The 15,917-nt window shown below is 30.4% G+C and overlaps 2 protein-coding genes across 2 annotated transcripts; both read left to right on the top strand.

Annotated features, from left to right (window-relative positions):
- Positions 1-4,786: 4,786 nt before the first annotated feature.
- LOC123214359 lies at positions 4,787-7,001 on the top strand. Its single transcript, XM_044634105.1, has 4 exons — positions 4,787-5,284; positions 5,443-5,537; positions 5,918-5,994; positions 6,076-7,001. Exons 1-4 carry the CDS (start codon positions 5,021-5,023, stop codon positions 6,840-6,842), a joined length of 1,203 nt encoding a protein of 400 aa, XP_044490040.1. The 5' UTR covers positions 4,787-5,020; the 3' UTR covers positions 6,843-7,001.
- Positions 7,002-12,137: 5,136 nt separating this feature from the next.
- Positions 12,138-14,514, top strand: LOC123227754 (ORC ubiquitin ligase 1). Its single transcript, XM_044652879.1, has 2 exons — positions 12,138-12,501; positions 12,586-14,514. The coding sequence occupies exon 2, from the start codon at positions 12,979-12,981 to the stop codon at positions 14,248-14,250; it is 1,272 nt and encodes a 423-aa protein (XP_044508814.1). The 5' UTR covers positions 12,138-12,501; positions 12,586-12,978; the 3' UTR covers positions 14,251-14,514.
- Positions 14,515-15,917: the final 1,403 nt, after the last annotated feature.

Here is a 15,917-nt window from a genome sequence, read left to right as displayed (position 1 = left end):
ACTTTCCTCTTCTTCAATCAATCCGTCAATTTTGATTCAATCATTGAATGAATTGTGGATCAATCCAACAACAAATCGATTGATTCATTGCCAAATCAATTGATTGAAGGTTATCTTCGATGATAACTCTTATCATGACAAAAGATAATTTGGTGAGGGGTAGGGTATCCAAAAAAATAACAGAAATTGATTTGTGGATTTTCAAATATTTTTCAAGGATAAAATTTTTATGTTTAAAATGTTTGGGTTAGATCTATAAATGAAATATTTTTTATTTTTTTAAAGATAAGATTACTATTTTGCCCTTGTGCCATTTTTTTTAAACAAAGTTTGATTGTGGGTAAAAAGTGTTATCTATGTGATCTAAAGGTGGAAAAGGGTTTTCTGTCAAACCTTGGGTGGAAAAAATGCAATCCTACCTATAAATTTTAGCACAACTTTTTAACAGAACAACTAATATTTTATTTGAAAGACCAGAATTCGAATAGTATAACCTCCTCCTACACATGAAACGCTAGGGCACGAATAGCTTGAAACCGACTAGCAATATACCACAATAAATTATTCTTGACTTACCAAATGTAGTGATTATTGGTCCAGTTACTACACTCCAAGGTTTATTTGTTTAGCAAAGTCGGATGGGGTTTTCTGGTCATAACAAATAAAAAAATAATAGTTTATTCATAAAACCGAGCTTGATTAGTAGATCTTATTTTATAAAATTTGCTTTGATAAATTTTAGTTTATAAGTGATATTAGTAATTAACAAGTTGTTAATTGAGCATATGTAGCTGTAGGCTTTTGGGGTCCAAGTAGATTAGAGAATGAGCATCTTAATTTGTGGAAATGGGTTAGGCCATGGTCACCATCCCACAGTCTCCATCTAGGAAAGTCTCTTTATCACAATAAATGGTTAATGCACCAAAACGCCCATTTTGATGCCATTTCAGCCACAAAAAGAAAATGGAAAGAAAAAAACAAGGCAATTCAATTGATACTCCATACGAATCCTGACAATGACTCTGTGTGTATATATATATATATATATATTGAAAATTCTTCACAACTATTAAGCAAGAGACCCCATAAGATTATGAATAGTCCCTGTTATAATCTTAATTACCACATTTCTTAATTTTAAAAATTAAAAAAAAAAATCAACAAATCTTTGTATGAATGTATACAAATGATCGTCTCTTCCCATTTCGCCAATGAACAAGACTTTTTAATGTTAAAACTATTGGAAGCCATGTGAAATTTCCTTATGAGGCAATTGATTATCATATTTTAGATATTATTCTTATAATTTATTTTGTATTATTTATATTTTTTTATTATTAATGATAATGTGACAAATAATATAAGATGTAATCTTGATTTTATTATAATTATATTATTATTTTTTAATTTTTTATAATAAAAATAATTTCATTTTCAATTTATTAACAAATAACATAAAAAAATATTTTATGATGATTATACCTTAGGACATTTAAGTAAAATTATATACTATAATTTTTTATTATCTCTAATCAAACACAATAATTATTTATATATACTAATTTTTTATTAAATAGAATAATTATTTATATTCATTAATCTTTTAGGTAATTTATTTTTAAAATAATTTTTCAATTTTAATAATAAAATATTATTTAAGCTAAATATCTCCTAAAATTTTTATTTTTATATATACATACACACGTATAAACTTTGCAAAATGTGCTGTTAAAATATCTTAAAAGAAAATAATCCCCATAACAATTATTATGTAATTTTGACGTAAATAAATTAATTATACAAACATAATCTTAGAGAAATGCTTGTAAAAAGTAAAATAAACTAAGTCCTCTATATGAAAGTTTTAAATTGTACACCACCTTCTCTTAAATAAGAATATTTAAGGAATAAACTTGAATATATGTGTTATCTCTCTACCCCGCCTCATCCCCATTTTGGCCTTGTCCCCATCTCTATCTTTTTATATTAATATATTTTACTTAAAATATTAACATATTTTTATAGTTTTAGATTATTTATGTTTTTTAAATTTATTTATGTTTTTGTTGAACATAGTGAGATGGTTAATATATGTTATTGTAACTTTGAAATAGTGAGTTAATTTAAATTTTAGTTAATTTTATTATTTAATATATTTATATTATGTTTAGAGGATATGAGGTGAAGATTTTTCTTTACAGATACAGAGACAGAGAGAGGATTTTCCTGTGAGTAGGGAATGGGGAGGGGACAAGGAATATAGTATTCAACCTCCTCTCACCTCATTGCCGTTCCTAATAAACACCTAAATACATGTTAGATTACTATGCCCAATCTTAAAATAGAAATCATTTATATTCATGGGCTATAATAACTATTGCAAATTAATAGTAGACTCCATAAAAAATGGACTTACCCTATAAATACAATGGATTTATCCTACAAACCAAACATAGCCATTTGACACATATAACACTATTTACCCAAGTAACTAAATTGATTCATTTGACATCCAATGATTTCATTTAAGACATTCTTGTGCACTAACTAACAAGTATGCACTCAAATTGGCCAAACATGCACATTAAAAAGTGAAAAACCAATAGGCCAAAGGACTATTTCCCACTGAAAGTTTGGTGAAAAGACAAATACATACTTACGGGAGACTAAAACTCAAACACTTACCCAAAGTTTACTTCATTGCCACACAAGAATTTTCAATTAGTATTAAAGGGCAAAATTATTATTTATCAATAATATTAAAATAAATCCAATTTATCTCATTTTTCTCTTATTTGAAAAACTAACAATTTCTCTCAAGATTAAATTTTGAAAAATTCATTTTTCTCCTTAGGGTTTTGATTTTTTGATGAAATTTCTCTCTCTCTGACAAGCGACACTATCTAACCATCTTTCTCCTTTCTTCCAGTCTCGTCTTCATCGGAGAAGATGAGACATCATCTGGATGAAGACGAATTGTCTTCGTCTAAATAAATTAACGAGGTCGTCAATTCAACTTCGTCAGCTTGAATTGATGACCACGTCTAGAACCATGGGTTAGGAAAACACCAAAAAGTGACAAAAACGTGGCTAGTTGTAGCTGATTTGATGGAACGCAACAAAAATGCAACAGAGATATGACAGTCTTCGATTAATCCTCAATTTGTCTTTGATTGGTCATCGATCGAAGCTTCTTTACATGTCATCAGAGCCGTTGGCAATGACAAAGGGAGAAGGGAGGACAAAAATGGTGGTCGTCACTGTTGTTGGAGAGGAGAAAACCTAAGGATTTATAGGTGAAAAAGTCACTTTGTAAAATTAAGATTTGATGGTAAAATATATATTTTCAAAACCTAAGGAAAAATGAGATTAATATATATTTTCTTAATATTGTTATTGAAATGATGATTTTACCTTTATATTTTATAGTAATTTTAACGGAAGTTTTGGGATGAATGAGAGTTTGGGTTTTTGAATTTCTGCAAGTATGTTTTATCTTTTTACCAAACCTTAGGTGGGAAACAGTCCTTTGGCCAAACCAATATGACCAACCCAATAGAATGCAAATTGGGTCATTGACCCATGTTGAACCAACCCGACCCGTTTAACTCATACCGTCACTCTAGTCAAATCGTTTTGGTCCTTCCAGGTAACCCTTGTCCAATGAAATATGATAATGATACTTAGGCTCTGGTCTGCCCTCAATTTTGTTTTACGAGAGTAAGTTTGAAAATTACCGTAATCATAAATTAATAAACAGCTTCCAACTGGCAATTCTGCTAAAAAAATTAAAAAAATATATGTTAATTACAAACAATAAAATAAAATTTAACCCAAAAAAAGGCTTTTTGGACTTGAAAAAAAAAATATCTATAAAATAACAACACCCTGTTTAGTATAACTATTTTTTTGAAACCAAACCAATTACACCAAAATAAATAAAATATTTTAATTTTAAAATATGATCAAAAAAAGATTTAAATCTATATTTTATTTATAAAATTTACTCCATTAGAATTTTTTTTATGACTTAAATTTCCCATAAAGGGCAACAAAGACTCTAGTGTTGCTATCAGAATTCACCTGACCTAAATTATTTAGGCTAAATCTAGAGTGCCAAAATAGATTTAACTAGCAAATAAGTAATGGCTCCAAAGTTCCAAAATGCTGTTTGAAGTAAAAAGTACGAAATTTTCTAATAAGTATTGTCATATAAACAAAAATAATTTACCCATCATTAAACCCATTTAATATCTCTTCTCCTATAAAATAAACCGCTTCTACCCTAATTTAATTTAACAATAAAATTATATATATATAATAATAATTTTAAATTAATAATAAAATAATATTTAATTGATAATAACGTATTTATTTATATACATAATTACATACTGAAAAAATATATATAATATCTCTCTTAATTTAATATTTTTTATTATAGTCAAAAAGGCATTAGTAACCTCCAAGCAAATAAAAATGAAAAATAAATTTAAAAAAAAAAAAAAAGGCATCTGGGTCGTTGTTAAGTGTGGGGTGGAGCGTAGGTCCCACTTTCTCCTTCTAAAAAGGATAAACGATAAAACTACCCACTCCCATCATTTTGTATTTCTCTCTTTCTCTCTCTCACACCAATTCCACCCTGGCATCACTTGTCCGTACTCTGTCTAGTTCTTCTTCTGATTCCCTTCTTCCACCGGCTACCGCCTCTTCCCGTCTCCCACACGTGCCTTCCCTCTTTCCACACGTGTGTATTCCCCTTCAACTATTCTCTTCTTGTGGTGCAACAAATAAAAGTTAGAGAGAGAATGTTGATAGAGAGTTATTAAAGCAAAGAAATTTTTTTTTTTTTAATTTTTGTGTTGTTGTTATAGTGAGTTTTTGGGTTTTGCTTGCAGTCTCTCTTTCTTTCTTCTTTGTCTTTCTGCAAAATCTGACCTTGAAAGATCATTCATTTGGGTGTTGATTTTGGTAGTTCTTGTTGTTGCAATCAAATCTTTTTTCTTGATATAGTTTTCTGATGAGGATCAGGAAAAGACAGGTGCCCTTGCCTCTTTCATCTCTCTCGCCTGTGCCAGTGGTTTCAGATCCCCACTTCAACCGGTCTCCTCCGGTGGTGCAACTCCACTACCCACATCACAATCGTGGACAAGAACATGATAGGAAATCCTATGGCTTTTCTCAACGGTCTGATCATCCCAATCAACCGATCGGAACAAGCAACAACGCTTTGGATGATGGTGATTTATCAGTGGCTCAAACCCACAAGAAGATAGATTGTTTGGTTGGTGTTTTTGTTAGTGCACTAGTGTTTCATGTACTGTAAAGATAACATATTGTTGATTTTACTTGAGGATTAATTTGCACCCACAACACATATTGAAAGCTTTTTCTTCTAGTTGTTACCGGATCCTATGTTTGCTTGTTTTGATTTCATGGCAGATTTTGATGAAAGATAAAGACTTTGAGGGAGGCAAATCACTAGAACAAGTTAGAGATGAAGATGAAGATGAAGAAAAGAGTAGTAATGATTCCAGGTAAGATAGATATGAGAAAAAGTCCATCGTTCTTCTTCTTCTCTCATGAAATCTCGTAGTAAAAAGGTGAAAAGAGGGAGACCCATAAATTTATTTTACTGCAAAGTGGAAATACTGTTTTGGCTGTTTTGTTTTAGTTATTAAAAAAAAATCAGCTTTGGCGAGCCACAATACCCTCCCGTCTAATCTAATCCTCAATATTGCCTAACTAATTATATGCTCATGCGGTGCACGTTAGCATGTGACTATGGTCCCCATCTACAATATAAATCTTGGCTCTTACTCCATTTTGCACTCTTTTTTCTTTGGTTTAATTTCATCTGGGTTGAAAAATTCATCTTTGTGGTTGAGGATCTTTTCTGGGTTTAACTTGTTTTTAGGAACAAAAGCATCTTGGATGCAGAAATGGTAGTTAATGGAGTTGTTGTTTCTTCTCACTTGAGTTCTTCACATCAAGGTAAACATGTTAGACGAGTCATTTTAGACATAATAGCAATAATTTCAATTGTTGTTTGATGATGCACTTTTAATGTCATAGTTGTTGGGAGATGGTGTGAAGGAGAGAAAGCATTTCCATTGAAGAAGAGAAGAGCGAGCTTTGAGAGAAGAGGCAACGAGGAAACAAGTGTAATATTGGATGATGAGAAAGACAATAATATTCATAAGAAGATGAAGACCAAGATTATGAAGACAAAGATGAACAAAAAATTCGGTCTTGATTCTCATCTGAATCAACAAGAAGATAGCAAGGAAACAACAGCAGCGAAAGATAGCTTAAATGTTGTTGATGATAATAATAATAGCAATAATAATAACAATTCTTCTACTGCAACAAGCGCAAGTAAGAAGAGAGCTCGAGGGGGTGCATTAATGGAGGGATCAAGGTGCAGTCGAGTGAACGGGCGTGGATGGAGATGTTGCCAACAAACCCTTGTGGGTTACTCTCTTTGTGAGCATCATTTGGGGAAAGGAAGGCTGAGGAGCATGACGAGCGTCCGTAGTAGGTCACTTGGCAACTCAAAGAACAATGAAAACACATTAATATCATCTTCATCAAATGCCGCTGCTTCTTCTAATTCTACTCCCACTGTAACAGCAGCCTCAATATCTTCATTCATGGAAGAAACCAAAAACCCAAGTGCAGCTAATGAATTACTAGAAGAAGGAGATGATGAAGAGAAGCGTCCACTGATGATGACGACAAAGAAGAGGGCGAAGCTCGGAACTGTGAAAGCTCGATCGATCAGCAGCCTGTTGGGGCAAACAAATAACGAACAAGTCACAGTTGGTGAAAATAACAGGTAGGGCAAAGTGCATGTGAAGGGAAATTAATGAATAATGAGGATTATTTCATGTCGCCACTGTTTTGAAAACACAAATTTAATTGCTTTGACTAAGTATTTTGTTTTGTCTTATGATTGGATGAATGCGTTTAATATTTAAACCAGAAATTTTTTGTTTTTATTTTCGTTTTGATGGATGATTAAATAAAATAATGTGGGTAACAACTAACACCTGATCCGACCCAGAAGGCCTTATTTTTTTCTTTAAAAATATGGGCAATGGCATGTTCATATATTATGTTATGTAAATATATAATATAATAATATAATTAGTATATATTTATATATTAAGTTTGATAAAAAATAATAATAATAAGGCATTAAATAAGACCATAAATAACTATTTTCCCAACAAATTTCTTTATTTATAAACGATTTAATTTTGTGGGATTTTATTATTATCAGAAAAAATAAAAAATAAAAATAAAACTTGCATATCCTGTCAAAACATGCAGGATATGGTGTGTATTACACTTGTTGCACTAGCATTTTATTATTAAATGATTGTGTATAATTAATTATTGTATATGCCGCCTTCAAGAGGTTATTTAAATGGTAAAGAGTAGATTCTAAGTAAAAGGGAAGGCAAAAGGATTATTTTCTATCTAAGTTTTATTTTAATTTCAAAATACATCCACAATATATAAAAAATTCAAATATTCATTCATAAGTTAATTGTTGTTAAAAATTTTAGTTAGAGATAAAAATAAAATCATCATTTTATCCCTAAAATTTTAAAAATTTATATCATTTTTTCTCTTTAATTTAGAAAACTAGTAATTTCTCCTCATGATTAAACTTTAAAAAATTTACTTCCCACCCTGTCCATTTTTAGGTTTCATCTCTGGTAGTTTAGAAAATATAGTTGATGATCTTCTCTAACAAAAGATGACTCTTTGTTGTATAAATCAGGAAAATGTGATCAAAGACAACGTGACGAAGCATCGTCCTTTATCACGTCTTCTAAATAACAAAGGATGATGTTTAGTTATCCCTCGTGATGGTGGTTCGTTGCTCTTCATAATCGGATCTAGAAGATAGGTGGAAAACATCGACCATCGGCAAAAATGATAGTAATTAGAGAAGGAAAACAAATTTTAGGGGTAAAATCTAAATTTTTTGAACTTTAATAATGGGGGTGAAGTTTGCATATAAAAAATGAAAAATTCACCTAGCACACTTTTTTAGGAATTTATAATGAAACGAAGTTTGTATATCATAGGCAACTTTTTTCAGCAAGATGGTAAATTTTCTTTTCTATTATTCTACGGTGGCTTTTGAATATACAAGAAGAAAAATTAGAAGTCAAAGCAATGAAGAGAAACAAGATAAATGCATTTGCAACATACACATTTATTAAAAGAACAATAATGCTCAAGATTGCTGCTTTCTAATGAAGAGACGAGAAAAAAATATATTGTTAATAGGCCAAAAAGACTTATTACCACCCAAGGTTTGTTGAAGTCTCAAATTGATATCCGTTAAATATTAAAATATTAAATTCACACCTATGAGCTGTTAAAATTATCATAATTAATTAGTTTTATGGGTAAAATCATTATTTAATTATTAATATTAACAAAATATAACATTTTATTTCATTTCCCCCTTAGTTTGAAAAACTAAAGATTTCCCCTAAAATTCAGTTTTGAAAAATACATCTTCCCCCGTAAGATTTCATTTTCAACCTATCATTTTCTAGTGATGGGAATTCGGTTTGTGACCTCTCTTTTGGATCCACCACCAACTACCCCTTAGCATCGTCTGACGAAGATGCCAAAGATAGGGAAGTCCAGTTGCCATAGAGAGAGAGCACCAAAGAAATGAAAACCTAATAGAGAAAAAAATAACTTTTTAAAGTTTAATCTTGAGAGAAAATTATTAGTATTCTAAATAAAAGAGAAAACAAATAAAATTTTATTATTTTTAATATATTATTAATTAAATAAAAATTTTATCTGTGAAACTAATTGATTCTATTAATTTTAATAGTTTATAAATACAAATTTGATATTTCAATATTAATTAATACGAGTTTGAAAATTCAACTATCCTTGGAATAAGCCCTTTAGCCTTGATAATTGTGGTTGATTAATGTTGAGCATGACATGAGTATTGTAAGCTTAACATTTAATGCGATAAATGATTGTTGGTTATCATGAGCATGTGGAGTGAGTCATAAGATTAAATTATATTTACATGAAAAAATAAATCAAATTGAATAAATATAATTTTTTTTACATGCAAACCTCGTTCATAATAATTAATTATTATGAAGTTAAGCACTTAAAAAAAAAACCTCGTTCATATTATGAAATTAATTATTATGAAATTAGATTATTTTATTAAAATAAGTTTAATTATTAAGTCATTCTATTTAGCTTTGAATTCAAATTCAAATAACTCAAATCAAATTCAACCTTATTCATAATTACCTTATCATCAAGAGTATTTCTCTTTTGACCCATCAAGATTAACGTTATGTTGGCCGAACATACTCGGGCTGGGCTGGACCCCAATTTGACTCCATAAACGGAAAAGGCAAATTGATTCTCTATTTTGCATGTTGATTGTCTTACCTATTGCTACACTACCGAATAGAATATTTTAATGGTCTAAATACAAAGAATATTTGAACAATTAAGGTTTAAAAAGGAAAAAAATAAAATATTAATATTAAAATATGTATACGCAGAATTTTATTAATATCTTTTATTAATTAAGTAGAACTGATTTTTTATTTTATTTTTTATAGTAAGGATTTTTAAGTTGATAGTTTAGGGTTGCTTTTCTGCTTGAGCTCTACAAAAAATCTCCTGGATGATGATAAAAAATGGGGAAATTAATTAAAATAAGCAAAAGTTTAAGCGTTTATACGTTTTTATGTCACCTTATCAAAGTTTTATCAAAATAAGTAAACCGTATTTTTTTGACCTTTTTTACCCTTATGTTGAAAAACCAAGTAAAAAATATTTTTTTTGAGAATGTGCGTCGGTTTATGGTGGCTAGAGATTTTACAATGAAACCCTAAATATGTTAGATTATGTATATGGATGTTTTTGAATGTTTCGAACGCTTAAAATGATGTAGTTTCGATGTTAATGGATGTCTGAAAGTGTAGCCGTTAAGAGACAAAAGCGCACAAATTTACAGTGTCACGCAAATTGCGCAAATCTACAGTGCCGCGCAAATCGCGTAAAACACTGTTCACATCGCGCAAAAGTAGATATCATAGTCTATGAACAGGATTTTTGCGCGATTTTGCAAGCGGTTTGGGTATGTGAACAGTATTTACACGATTTGCGTAGTTTGCGCGACACTGTAAATTTGTGTGCTTTTGTCTCTCAACGGCTACACTTTCAGACATCCATTAACATCGAAACTACATCATTTTAAGCGTTCGAAACATTTAAAAACATTCATATACATAATCCAACATATTTAGGGTTTCATTGTAAAATCTCTAGCCACCATAAACCGACGCACATTCTCAGAAAAAATATTTTTTACTTGGTTTTTCAACATAAGGGTAAAAAGGGTAAAAAAAATACGACTTGCTTATTTTGGTAAAACTTTTCTAAGACGGTCTAAAAATGTATAAACACTTAAAATTTTGCTTATTTTAATTAATTACCCTAAAAAATGATTTGTTTGGATTTAAATAAAACATTAATTTAGAAAAGTGGGTTAATTTTAGATTTTTGTGACTTATAACCATCCACATCAGTCCATTAATTGCCCATATCAGTCAAGAGTTATCCCATCATCATTTTAAAATTAAAACAAAATTTTATGTCATTAATGACGTTAAAAAATATGTCCATTTTTGTGTAATCAAATATAATTTTAGATTTTTGTGGGTTATAATTATCTACATCAGTCTTATAATGGAATTCAACTCTTAGGTTATCATGGTTACATTTTACTAAATCAAAGACATTTGCATTAGATGTGTCAATGAGTAGATGACAATAAATGGTTACCATGGCTGGGGATCTAGCTCTCGTGGTTGCTATGACTTCTTATACGGTTAGATTTAAATCGAATTAAATTTGAGTTTATTTGAGCTCAAACACAGTTTGATTTGTATAGAATTGAGTTTGAGTTCAGATTTTTCAAATTCACTTAAAACGAGTTTAAACTCAATTTGTTTCAAAAGAGTTAAACTTTTAGCTTAACTTATTATTAAAATGATGTCGTTTTAATGCATATTCATCAAAACAATATTATTTTGTATCAAAATTTTTAAGCTCATAAACTTGATGAGTTGAACACCCCAAAACTTGAACTCGAAAATGTTAAACTTTCAAACTTAAGCAAGCTTGAGCTGAGCTCTTTTAAGACTCATTCAAACCAAGTTTAAGCTTAAACAAACTCGATTTAAATCCAGTTCTAACTCCTAATACTTTTTGTTCCTTCCTATTAGTAAATTTAAAAATAAATGACAAAAAATGGTTACTTATACAATCATTTTTATTTTCATTCCACAAACAACATAAAAAAATACACAATTGAAACTAAAGTTGTGTACGACTTGATTTTATACAGTTTGAGAGTATTTTCAAATCAAACTAAAAAAATTGTTTAAATTTTTTTCAAATCAAACCAAACTATCTTAAGTTTCAAATTAAATCGAAAAAAATACGGTTATCTGATTTGAATTACAGTTTGAATATATTAAAATCATTTACTTTCAAATATATATTATTTAATAAAATTAATTGAATTACAGTTTTCTAAAACATAATATAAAAATATAAAATAACTAGAAAACATATATACAATATATATGTAAAATAAATGACAAAATAAATTTTAAAAAAATAAATTGTATATGTAATTATTTATTGAAAAGTGCTCTCACATATAGACATATATATATTTATTTTAAAGAATTACAATTTATGGTTTGGTTCAATTTAAATATTGCTTAAACTATAATCTAAACAGAAAACTATTTTTCAAAATTTTATTAATTCAAACTAAATTATTTTATAAACTAAAAAATTATATAAACTAAATCAAATAAAGCAATAATTTTTAATGGTTTTAATCTGATTTTACGATTTGAACCAAATTATATACGTCCTTACCAGAACTACTTAATTCATGCACTAAATATTGAACCCTTTCACGTCCCCTTAATGGGCCAATATAAAGGCCAGCCCCATAATGGGACAACATTGTTGATTGTTGTATATGCAGGTTGGAATGACAAGAGAATGTAAACGTGGCAGCTGCTAATTTCTCTTAAGAGACTTGATATTCCAAAATCATCAACCATAAATCAGAGCCCGTCAAATCATTTATCATAATCAAAGTACACGGTCAACAGCCAAATACACTCCATTACAGCCGTTGGATCAATCACCTGTAAAATTTACACTAGAAGGATGATCCACAGGATAATGCATTGCTCTTTCTCCCCCATCTCTGCGCTTTGAATTTCATTTTCTCGGACTGTCATCTCTCTTAACGAGATCGCCATTACAGCAGAAATATTGATAATAAATAAATGAAAGATAAATAGATACGATAATAATTCGCTGCAGGTCAACTTGGAGCCGACTCAGCTGAGAATGACTCAGCTACCTTATCGAGATCGTAGCTTTTCAAGCCAGGTGCTTCATTTCTCTTCTTTGGGTTTTTATTTGACGCTATTTCTTGTGATGTTTATATGTAAAGTTTAGATTCTTTTTTATCAGCGAAGAATTCGTTGTTGGAAAATTTTGATGTTGAAGTCATCATCTGGTTGACATAAAAAATTAGGGTTTTATTTGGGGTTTTTCAGTTCGTGGTGAAGTTCAGATTTTTGTCATCTGGGTTGTATAATTTTGTTACAAAATTTGGGTTCGGGTTTGTTGAATTAGTGATAAAGGAAGTGCTTCTTGCTCTGGCTTTGTTCAGTTTTGTGATAAAAGCGACGAAATTAGGGTTTTTTTGAATATGAATTAGTGATAAAAGAAGTGTTTTTTTTTTTTAAAGAGTTTGATCATTTTTAGGGTAAAATGATGACCTTTATATACGGGTGGGTCTGTTCAATTTTATGAGGAAGTTTGGGTTTATTAGTTTTTATAATTGAGTTTGTTGAATTTGTAATGGGTGAGGAGGCATCTGATACAATGAACCTTGATTTGAATCTGGGTCCTGTTCCTGAGTTGCAATCTGAGTCGATGCCAAGTGAGGATGTGAATTTAGATGATTCAATTTATGACCGTACTGATAGAAATAGGGAAGCCGCTAGGCTGAGGTCTCGACAGCGTTGGAGAAGGAGACTGGTTCAACTCCCACCAGAAACGGGGACCCTTCCTATGGAACTGAATCAATTTTTGGGTAATTCTGCAAATGGGAGTATATTACAGGTAGGTGAGGGTAGTGTTACTGCTGAGGAAAGAACTAATGAAGTGCCTAAAACATGTGAGAATAACCACGGCTTTTTCGAAGATGATGTATCAGATAAGAAGGATGATGTTGAGAAGGGCAGTGGAAGTGATGGGAGCTTTTTTGATTGTAATATTTGTTTAGATTTGGCCAGGGACCCTGTGGTCACTTCCTGTGGTCATTTGTTTTGTTGGCAATGCCTTTATCGGTGGTTGCATGTTTTTTCAGACGCAAAGGAATGTCCAGTGTGCAAGGGAGAGGTAACAGTTAAGAGTGTAACCCCAATTTATGGTCGTGGAAATTGTACACGGGAGCCAGAAGAGGATTCAAGGCTTAAGATTCCTCATAGGCCACATGCACGCCGGGTTGAGAGTTTGAGACAAACCATTCAGAGGACTTCTTTGAGTGTCTCATTAGAGGAAATGATTCGGCGTCTTGGAAGTAGATTTGATTTGGCCCGAGATTTGACTCCACCACGAGATGGAAGTAGTGCCCGGGAAACAGCTGAAAGGACTAATTCCTTGCTAAGTAGGATTTTGACATCTCGAGGAATTCGTGGAGAGCAAAATTCAGTTTCAGCAATGCCAGATGATGTGGACTTGATGCAAAGTGGCACAAATGGTTCTGAGGGGGAAACCCGTCGGTTCCATTCTCTCTTACTACGAAGACAATCACAATCACATAGACCTGTGGCAATCTCTCCTTTTTCATCTGCACTGAATTCGGCAGAAAGATTAGTTGAGACATATTTCCGAGACCATACTGGCAGAAGAAACCAAGAGCAGCCATCACCTCCAGTTGATGATAGAGATTCCTTTTCAAGCAGTGCTGCTGTCATATACTCTGAGAGTCAAATGGACACTGCTGTGGAAATTGATTCTATGGTGTCCCTCTCAACTTCATCTTCTCGAAGAAGAAGTGATAATTCAAGGGTTTCTGATGTGGACAGTTGGGATTCTCGTGCACCAAGAAGGAGAAGATTGAACTAAAAAGAGGATCTATTTTTACTCAGTATCCTGGAATTACTTGAAAATATGACATTCCAACACCAATTTAATTGCTACTTGCATTTTATGGTTTTCTATGTGCTAGTTCTGCACCTTTATGCTACAATCATTGAACGTCTTTAAAACGACAGTGAATTTTTATGCTTTGTTGCTACTCTATATGGTTTGGAATACTATTATCTTTCTTTAGAGGTTTGTGCTTGATAATAAAACTTGTATTGGGGCAAGTAGCCCAATTATGACTCACCATTGTAAATACTAAATGACCCTGCAGGTTTTATATTTTTGAGCATAATTGCTTTTCGTTTAATTTGATTGACAGGAGGCATTTTAGTTTTGAAAATAAATTATGTAAGTTTCTTGTATTTTTGTTTTATAATATCAATAAAATTATGTCTGTTTATTTTAAATATACAAATAAATATACATTCGACATTTTTTATTATATGATTAGATGATTTTGAATTAATGACAAATAAAACTCATTCATATGATGATAAGTATAAATATGTATACATATGTGTATTTAATATAGGTATTTATAGTATTGATTTTATAATATTTAGAACAATAAAATTATGTATACATATTTTTTAGTATATAGTTGGATACAAGTTAATATATCGATACGGGATTGGATGGTTTTAAATCAAGAATAAATTAACACTTATTTCTATGATGATTAATTATTTATATACGTAAATATATACTCATAATTATATATACATAGTATTATGTATGTATCTTGTGCTTTTATGCACTTGTGCTTTTGACAAAGTTCAAGATCCAGTCCAGGCATCTGTTTTGGTGTTATTCAGTCTTATAATTTTAGATACATCAACCTTGGAGCGCCTTCGGGGATTTCTTGGCTTAAGTAGCCTGATGGTCGTCTTGCAAATTCTCCGAAGATACATCAACAACTTCCCATGTTCCATAGGCTACTTCTATGTAGTATCTTTAAAAAAAAAAAAATTCTTTAGTGGTAACTAGTGCTCAACGAAGAAAATTTGATATATGAAAATCGTTTCGGATTCAATCGGTCTCGTGTTAAATAACCTTTGTTCAAATCCAAAGCTCGAAAACTTAAAAAATGTTTAAATTTATCATAGACATAAATTTCGTTCACTCAGAATTTTTTTTTTTTGATCAAACAATTAATACTCGTGTATCCAATTCAATTGACAAATGTGAATAGTATCAATGCTTTTAGAAATTAATATTGAAAACCAAATGCTTTGTATTTAACAATTTTGCCCCTAGGGTGAGGTTTCCACTATAGTTATTAGTATCTAATAATATATGATATATATTTTATGATACGATATAATACATATAAAAAATGATATGTATCATAACACGTATCGAATTAATATGATACAATAAATATATCATATAATATGATACATATTAACGATACATATCGATAAATTTTTTTAAAGAAAAGGATAACGTAGTGAGAGTGTATATAAGAATTTTTAATTTTTAATGATATTTATGATATTTTTTAAAATAATGATGTATTTTACTATTTTATTATTTTATATTTTAAAAATTATATCATATAATATAATATAATACTTGATATATAATACAAAAAATTAGATTTTCAATACATAATTTAACTATCATGGTTTCCACAAGTTTCATCT

This window comes from Mangifera indica, chromosome 1 (genome assembly GCF_011075055.1).
Source record: "Mangifera indica cultivar Alphonso chromosome 1, CATAS_Mindica_2.1, whole genome shotgun sequence".
Classification (NCBI taxonomy): domain Eukaryota; kingdom Viridiplantae; phylum Streptophyta; class Magnoliopsida; order Sapindales; family Anacardiaceae; genus Mangifera; species Mangifera indica.
Note: the sequence above shows the minus strand (reverse complement) of the source record. Positions and strands in the feature narration are given on the sequence as shown.

Coding starts and splice junctions, on each gene's coding strand:
- LOC123214359 (XM_044634105.1), top strand. CDS start 5,021: ATGAGGATCAGGAAAAGACAGGTGCCCTTGCCTCTTTCATCTCTCTCG. Junction 5,538..5,917: donor AAGAGTAGTAATGATTCCAG/GTAAGATAGATA, acceptor ACTTGTTTTTAG/GAACAAAAGCATCTTGGATG. Junction 5,995..6,075: donor CTTGAGTTCTTCACATCAAG/GTAAACATGTTA, acceptor TTAATGTCATAG/TTGTTGGGAGATGGTGTGAA.
- LOC123227754 (XM_044652879.1), top strand. CDS start 12,979: ATGGGTGAGGAGGCATCTGATACAATGAACCTTGATTTGAATCTGGGT.